Source organism: Myzus persicae, unplaced genomic scaffold, assembly GCF_001856785.1.
Source record: "Myzus persicae strain clone G006 unplaced genomic scaffold, MPER_G0061.0, whole genome shotgun sequence".
Classification (NCBI taxonomy): Eukaryota; Metazoa; Arthropoda; class Insecta; order Hemiptera; family Aphididae; genus Myzus; species Myzus persicae.
In genome coordinates this window covers 618,990-628,248 of record NW_019104167.1, presented here as the reverse complement: position 1 = coordinate 628,248, position 9,259 = coordinate 618,990, and the positions used below count along the sequence as shown (strand labels likewise).

At 28.2% G+C, this 9,259-nt stretch overlaps 1 protein-coding gene across 2 annotated transcripts in view; it reads right to left on the bottom strand.

The window, feature by feature from the left end:
- Positions 1-812: 812 nt before the first annotated feature.
- Positions 813-9,259, bottom strand: part of LOC111039544 (protein PFF0380w-like) — a 40,489-nt gene continuing 32,042 nt past the window's right edge. Inside the window, exons 10-13 of one of the 2 annotated variants that reach the window (XM_022323098.1) lie at positions 5,433-5,578; positions 4,901-5,141; positions 1,777-4,100; positions 813-1,695 (exon numbers count right to left, since the gene is read on the bottom strand). In XM_022323098.1, the coding sequence (XP_022178790.1) occupies positions 853-1,695; positions 1,777-4,100; positions 4,901-5,141; positions 5,433-5,578 (3,554 nt within the window). In that variant the 3' untranslated portion in view covers positions 813-852. The remainder of the gene's footprint in view (positions 1,696-1,776; positions 4,101-4,900; positions 5,142-5,432; positions 5,579-9,259) is intronic. The other variant, XM_022323099.1, reaches the window with a different exon arrangement.

The following is a 9,259-nucleotide window of genomic DNA, read 5'->3' as shown; positions in this document are numbered from 1 at the left end:
AATTTAAGACATATTATACCTTTAAATTTTTTTATTTACGATATAAAACATAGTTTTGTCCATTTCGATAAAAAAGGTAAATAAAAACATGCCATTAACGGTATATAAATAATAATATTGTTAATATTATTAATTTAGCTTAAATAATATGTTTTGCTAACATAACATTCATACTTTGTAAAATTAGGTAATAATAGCTAAGCGTGGGGAAATAGGATATTATAATAAAAAGAATAATCTAGGCCAAATAAATATAAATATGAATAAATAATACGTGAAATTTTACATACATAGAAAAATATTTAAAAAAATAAAGGTGAGACTTTAGAAAACATTGTACTTACACAAAAATAATTAGGTAAACATACAAAAGTATAATGTTCAATTGTTAAATTAAGTTTGAATTAAAATATAGCACCTAGAAAAGATTACATATAAAGCTCAATTTTAACCTAGTTAACAGATGTTTTTTTCAGTACTATAGGTAAAAATAATTTTCAAAACATTTTGTTTCAATAAAAAATAATACTTTTTAACTAAAAACGTATATATAAAATGTATGTAGGTTTCTTGATAAAGAAGTATAATTAATGTATCACTTAAACGTAAAACTCATAAAACATACATTTTTTTTGTATCAATATTGTTGCTAAAAAGCGAATAACTTCAATTTTTAAACCACTAATACAAATAAAATAATTTTACAAATATTTAGCAGAGCAACGTTTTAAAAATCACAAAAATGAAACACAATAAAAAAAAATAATAGTAATAATAAATCAAATTTTATAAAATAACTAATAAGTTATGTATTTTTTTCTTTTTTTTTTTTAATATGATAATAAATCAAATCTAGGAAGTGGCCGTCTCAGTCTTTTTTGTGATGGGAGCTTTAGGTCTTCTGATTGGCCCTGGCATTGCAGGTGGTGCTACAGTTTTGGGTGCAACTTTTGCTTTTGGAGGCAACTTTGGAGGCGCTAAACTCATTCTTGATGCTAAAGTAACAGGTGGCTTTGATGTAGTGGATGTTTTTGATACGTCACCATTGGTTAATTTTGTAGTTCCATTTGTTGATACGCTAGTTAATGGTTTTTTTATTGGAGCAGACATTGGACGGCTTAAAGGTTTAGGTGAACCATTAGTAAGTGGTTGCTTGTTAACCAAGGACATTCGTGGTGTGATATTTGTTTTTGGTGATGTACCTATTGACTTTGAAGCTGTTGTAGTTGTTTTGGGAGTTGTAGGAGTTCTAGGTGATGATAATGGTGTTGTTTTGGTTAAAGTTGTTCGTGGTGTAGTGGGTGTTGTTTTTGCTGATATTGGTCGGGATGCAGGAATTGATGTTTTGGGGGTTGGCTTTGGAGCAGCTTTAGTAACAGCTGTTGCTTTTAAAAACGTAGTTTTTGGAGCAGTTGTTGGTCGAACATTAGTTGTTGGCTTAGAAGTAGAAGTAGCAGTACTTGGTCTTGACAATGGTTTTGATGCTGTTGTAGATGAAGTAGTTTTCTTAAGGGTGGGAGCTAATGTTTTTGAGGCCAGTGGTTTTGTTGAAGCGGTTTTTGGTGTTGTTGTCTTAACTTTAGAAACAGTTGTCTCCATCTTTTTAGGCGCAGATTTCTTGGAAGCTAAGTTGACACCAGTGACGGCTGCAATAGCAGCAGTACCAACAGCTGCTGCAACTGCGATTTTGGCAATCTACAATTTAATACATTTTTATTAATTAATAAAATATAACAATTAATAGTTAAGTTTTAATTGTATTATAATTAAACATACCTTGTTATTATCATCTTGATTATCAACATTTTCTACGCAATCCTGGGAATTTGGAATCAGTTCAGTTGTTTCTGCATTGTTTTCTATCTTTGGCTCACTTACCACGTCAAAGTTTGATTCAGTAACAATATCATTTTTATTTTGTACTTGTTCTACTAGTTTATCATCAATATTTGATGGTTCTTCAACTGTGGGCTTATCAATAGGTTTGTCAAGTTGTGTGGTTTGCTGAACTTCTTCACCAAAATAATCTGCACTCGTTTCCATCACGTACAATGAATCGCTCATATTTCTGTTCTGAAAATTCTCTTCAAATGTCATGCTAGTACACATCATATTGGATTCATTTATTAATGTATCAGATGCCGAACAATATGGTTGTGGCATATTGTTTTCCACATCAGAATGAATTATCATTGATGAATGCATTTCTTCATCGCTATCTGTTATGTGATTTTGAATGGATTCATTACCGTGATTTTCCTGTTGCAAATCTTCGTGGTGCTTCATTAAAAATTCATCAGCAATTTCTTGATCTTGTTTGAAATTTTCAACTTCTGAAACACTTTGATGTTGCTTAATATCCTGAGCATAATTGTTTTCAAATAAATCAACATTGTTATGTTCTTGTTTAAAACCTTCAACATTACTGTTCTCAAATTCTTCATTGTGTAGGCTTTGATTGATATTGTCAACTTGATTTAGCTGCACTTCAGATACATTATTAAAATATTTTTGTTCGAAATCTTCAATAGGAATTTGTTCAGTTTTGCTGACATCTTCCATGCAATTTTTAACAGATTCAGCAATGAGCTGATCTCCTTGTTTAGGGTCTTCTGTATCATAACTGAGTATATCAGCAACATTATTATATTTTTGTTCAACATTTTCCGAGTCTTGAATAGCTGAAACATCATATTGATTCTCTTTTTGAACTTCAATGTTTTCTTGTATTGTTTTAGAAACATCAGCATGTTCAGTATTTTTTATAATTTCTAAATCTTCAGCATGGTCTTGAATAAAATTTTCATGTTTGACATCTTCAACAAGTTTGTAATTATCATTTACATGATAATGTTCTGGCTCTATATTTTCATTTTGTACAGAATTTACACTGTGATTTTCATATTCAAAATTATAAGTATTACCATGTTTAAATTCTTGTTCGAGATCTTGTGCATGATTCTTAACATCATCTATATGAACTGGAACTACTTCAGGACAAGGATTTTCACTAACTTTTTGATGTTCTAGGTACTCATTTTTTATTTCTACATGACTGTCAACAATAGCGTGTGGTTCAAAACTATCAATATTATTATCATCAACCTCGTGATTGCTTGTTTCATTTTCAGTTGCGTTTAACAAAGCTTCATGAATGCTTGCTGAGAAATCGGATTCCGGCAAATACTGTTGTTCATACACAGAATGGAAAGGTTTAGCTTCCTCTTTTATACATAAAGGTTCTTCTACAGGTTCGTGTTTTAATAATTCGGATACCTGATGTTCATTAGGTATAATATTGTCAATATTATGATGCATTTCATCAACTTCATTGTTCACTACATGAGTAACATTAGGTATTATTCCAGCTGGATCTTCAGTTTGTTCAAAACAGAAAGGATCATGATTTTCCTTGTCATTATTTTCATCAAATTGATTAAATTGTGTCTGTTGTTTGAAGGCTTCGGAAAATTGATCGTCATCATTTTCAGACTCAAATGTTGATTGATTATCCATACGCATTGGAGTATGAGGTTCTGAACCCAAAATTGCATCTGTTGTGCTTTCACTGTCATTCAACTTGCGATCTTCATACTGCGAAAATTTATCCATTTGACTACTATCCAAAAAGTCGTTTTTAAAATCATCATTATGTTTAAAAGATTCTTCATCAAATTGTAAAGTTGAACCAGCTGTTGCATTAGTAGTATTAATTGTATCATCAACATTTTGTGAATTCATATCCTCTTCTTGTTTTACAATTGAGAAATCACTATTTAATTCAACATCTGATTCATTTTGTGATTCATTATCACCACTTGTCAAATTTAATTCATTATTTTTGGACGATTCCATTACTGATACAAATGGATCCGTAATGTGAGTTTGAGCATCATCATTTTGGTATTCAGACAAATCTTGAACTTTGTTTAAGTCAACTTTATCGTCTGAAACAAATGGATTTTGATATTCATCTAAATTTCCATTAGTAATGTATTCATTTTGTAGAATGAAATTATCATCCGTAGCACCGTGATTAGTCACTTCTTCATCATTTAAAGGTTTAATACCATTCAGCATGGTTGAATCATCGTTGGGCTCTGAAATTTAAATCAATAATTGTTAGTTGTCTATTAATACATAATACACAATATATACTACACTAACACATTAAAATCATTATAGTAAACATTTTCTAAATTAATATAGTTTATGGCAGTATTTATTTTTAAAAACCATGCATTTAATAGGTGAAATACTATAGTGTATAAACAAATTGGGTCATTATTAATTGATGCGTACATGATATTTCAATAATCTAATTAGATAAACTGAATCTATAATGTCATTTATTTAATAATCATAATATAAAACATTTATATTGTGTAGTACTTTGTTAGGTATGTTAGGTTTTATGACAAAATGTACCTACTATTTTTTAATTTTGTGTTTCTTAGATATGTAACCTAAAGTAAGATTTTAACAATCAAAATATTTTCAAAATAAAGGTAGATAATATAAATTGAGTAAAATTATTGAATTCCAATTCAAAACGTTGATGTTTTGTTGCATGTTTTTAAACGTTTAAGCTTAAAATTGTATAAGCTGTATTTATAGCTATGTAAAAGTTATCAACATACTAAAACAAATTTCTAGTAGAAAAATGCTACTAAAACAACATTTATGTTATATTCTAAACATTTGATTTATTAATAATAAGATATAATATGTAACATTATTCAGAAAATTATAACCTAAAATTGTCATTATAAATTATTTTCCACTGTGTAATTTTACTTAATGATAATCTAATATGAAGTTGAATATAATTTTGTTTATAAACAATACATGCAAATAACAATTTTAAATCAATTAGAATGTTAAATTAAATAACCATTACCATAAGGATTGTTGAGCTTAGACAAGTCTGCTGCGTGCACTTTAATTTCATTGGTGAAGTCATTTTCATCAGGCACAACTACATTGTCTAAATCTTTAAACTTTTGTGGTGATGATGAAATAAAATCATCATTATCCGTGTTAAGGAGACGTTGAGCATGGTTCATTGTAGTTGGTGGTGGTGATGATACTGGCACAAACTCTGGGGCGTCTGGATTAAGTTTGTAATCCATATCCTCGGCCTGAAATAGTTAAACAAAAATTTAGTCAAAAAGAAGTAGGTATTTAATTATATTTGTCTATTGATAGGTTAATTAATGTGAATAAAGATAACGACGACGATAAAGCATAATTATTAATTATTATATTTTATATTAGCAGGTAATCAACTATACATGGGCCCCCACACGGTGGGACCCATTATCTTCTTGAAGAATAAATAAATTATAATAATAATGATTAAAAACAAATAGTAAATAAATACAATTACAATAGCTATTATATGACTCATTTAATAAATAATATTTCTTTACGTCAGAATTATTGCTCGTGCCGTTGACGTCCTCTTGGTACGTCTTTTTGTCCGTGTCTTCAGTTGGTTTTTTGTAATAATTCCATCCACCACCGTCTTCTTCGGATTCTTCTCCACTTTCGTCAATGACGCTGGCTTCTCCTTCTACTGTAAAAATTAAACATACAAGACAGAATTAATCATAGAGCAGCTTTACAAAAGAGGTTTTTATACGGCTGAGAAGCCTTGTTTGTCATAATATTAAATTACTATGTATAATAAGCCCACTCAGAAGTATTTCATGATTTTATATACAATAGGAACCTATGGCAAATATTCGTAAACAAATGTACTTAGATAATATACTTAAAAAATATGCATCTAATTTACTTTAGTACTCTCTATATTGTCAAGTTATTATTATTAGGAGGCCGATCTGATATAATGTTTATTTTAATATGATCCCATAGCATGTTACCAATTTCTAAATTAGAAAACTGTAGTTTTGTGATAATACAGAAGTTTTAAAACAAATGTCTGTTAAAGGATGATTCTACATAAATATATATAATAACCAACCCCACGCGATGTTATTAAGAACGTATTAAAATTTTATTGTTAATTATAATTTATCAAAAACGATTTCAACAAGTACAAACCATTATATTTATAATATTCATTACCTAGCAATAACCCAGATAGTTAACTATATAGTATTTACTATTTATAAATGTTTTAAAAGACGACTTCATAGGTGGCGCACAGGATACTAATTGTCAGAGGGGTATGTACATGTAACACGCTGATTTCTTAATAATGCTTAAATATGTATAAGTAATTTTTCAAATTTTCCGTCAGGGAGGTGCAAGTGCACCCCCTTACATCTCACCACTGCGGCGCCAATGGATGACTTGTTTGGTATCAACCAATTGGTAGAAGTTTATTCATGTAGAAATTTAATTAAAACCCTTTTTTTTAAAGACCACTTAGCTTCATTACAGAATCAAAAAACAATATTGATATGATTGAGAGAATGTTTAATAACATAAAACCAACCACCTAAATATGCCTTCTTGGTTGTAGAATAAAATTATGATTACTTTCGTGTTCAAAACGTATACTTATTCATTGTTTTAATATTTTAACAATAAAATGATAAAAATTAAATTTAGATAAGTACTGACTGTTAATACCATGTTTTTCAACATAAACATTATGAACATATATGTAGGTAGGTACATGCTAATTTATTTAACACAGTCATCAGTAATCCTCATCGCCATCAAAGCGAACTAAATGTATTAATTTTACAATGATGCGAGTTGTTTTTTTTGTCTGTGAACAGGATGTGAAGTTGAAAGAATGTTTCGATTGTCAACTTCAGCATCTCATCCGATGAAAAAGGGAATCTGATTGGTACATTCCCAGTAGGTTTCAAAAAGAAGGAAAAACAAAATTATTACGCAAGATTGGTTTTTCACCAAATCAATTTTGGTTTTTGGTGTAACTCAAAAAATGACCGTAGATGCTTGAAACTTTCATTGAATGTTAATATAAACATTTTCTATACGCCATAGTTCATACAATTTTCAAAATATTTTGAGTCGTGTTGAGCTATTTATAGGCATATGACATTTTCGATTTTTATTAGTGGTTTTAAGGTACCTATGCCGAAAAAATAAATTTCAAAAAACTTGATCAGAATTGTTATTCTGCAAAATACAGTCAATAATATTCGGATTTGGTATAAATGTATATTTATACAATTTTTTATCGTTAAAATTTAAGTTTTTTTACTTTTTCTTAGAAAACATACTATTTAGTTTTTACTTTCATATTCCTAAGTAAAATATTTTTCAGACTTGCGGAGTATTTTGTTACAAACAAATTGAGTTTCAGTTGAGTAGTTAATTAGTTACCACCTTGTACACATATTCATTTGAGGTAAGATAACAATGGTTATTAAGTAACATAGATATGTTTTCTTTGATACTTGCAAATGAACAACTACCGTGGATTTATAAAGCAAAATGTTTGTCATTTGTTACAGTGAATAAATTATGTACTTTTAAACTATCACCATTAGTATCCATAAGACTTTCTGCCCGATTTTTTGTTAAGATATATTTTCTAGAAAAATGCATTAAGTCTTATCAGATTTGAACTCAAAATCAGATGTCTATTATGCTCCAGTATATTAACACACTTTGTAAATGAAAAATAGAGTCGACAAATTAGCTAGGTAGTAGGGAAAATCTTGCAACAAATTAGTTTTTTAGTGAAATAGTATAATAACAAAGTCAGTAGACCATAAATAATAATTAACGGTTGTATCTATGTTTAAAACAAATTGTTAGCTCTTTTTGTCATGTTTGGATTATTGCATAATGTGTTAGAGCTCATAGCGATAGCTTTATCACACAACGATAATCACTATCCAATGAAAATGCTTCATTTGTGGAACTTTTTAGAAATTAGTACAATATTATTTTTAATAATTAAATTTATTCTTGATAAAACATATTTCTAAGGCATAGTAAGAGTAAATATTATGAACAATAATGATTAATAGATAAAGAAAAAAATAAATAGTTTTGAATGACTAATTTGTAATTATAACAATAAACTACCTGTGTATAGGCTATTTATAAATAATATAATATAGGTAATACATTGTATAGAAATATTTGTCATTTTATTGAATGCTTAAGTATAATACTTAGTTATTAATACTTTACTTATAGGACTTTTTTATTTAAGTAATACATTTTTGATGAAATCATATTAACTTTAAACAAAAAATAAATTAATACCTAAGTATACAGTAAGAATGTACCTGAATATCTGCTAATGGTATATATATATTCGAGTAAATATTATTATAAACTGTTAAATTGTAGTCGTACACATAAATACTGATTATTAATAAAAATCGATTTATATTATTTATTAATAGAAACACCAAACATCAAAACAAAAAATAAAATCAGAAATATTTTCAATGAGTAACAGATACTGTAGTAAAAGGTGTAAGTATAAAGGGCAACAACGCAGCCACCACACTCAACTACGAATGGGCCAGAAATAAAATTAGAGATCGTTTTCCCTCACATTTTGTGTCAGTGGTTACCATTATTGAAGTTTACCGTTAACATATTTGATTTTATAAAATAAAAATTGCAAACCACTGAAAAAATGTTTGATTCATAATATTAATGTTTATTAGCTAGAATCTAGATCATTGTTATTATTCCACCTACAGTTTAATCCCACACAACAGGATATAGTTGAGTTAGATGGAAATTATCAAAGTATAAAAATATTTCAAATTTAAAAAATGATTTACGAAATATATAGGTTTTATGCAAAGTAAATATTCATTGTCGGTAGTAACGCCTAGTATTTAAAAAATAATAAACTGATAAGTAAAGCATACTAATAACCTTAATATACCTAGTACCTGTATATTTTACATTATATATATATATACATCAATGTGTTGAAACATCATACATAGGTACACAGCTTTATAAATATCTCGTAGCATAGAAAAGTATTTTTTTTAACTTCATAAGTAATAAATAATAATATTACAGGAATACAAGATGTTAAATATTAACTAAAGTGTACATTTTTCATTAAACATTAGTTTAGTTTTTCATAAAATAACTGAAATTTTTTCACCTACATTTTTTGTGCGGTTTTACTGATGGGTAATTACAGTTTATCCCCCCCCCCCCACCCTAACCACTCGATATCACACAATCTAATATTAATTATAAATTATCAATTTTACTTATTGTAAGCTAATTAGGAACATATTGCTACCATTAAAAATAAATGAAAAAA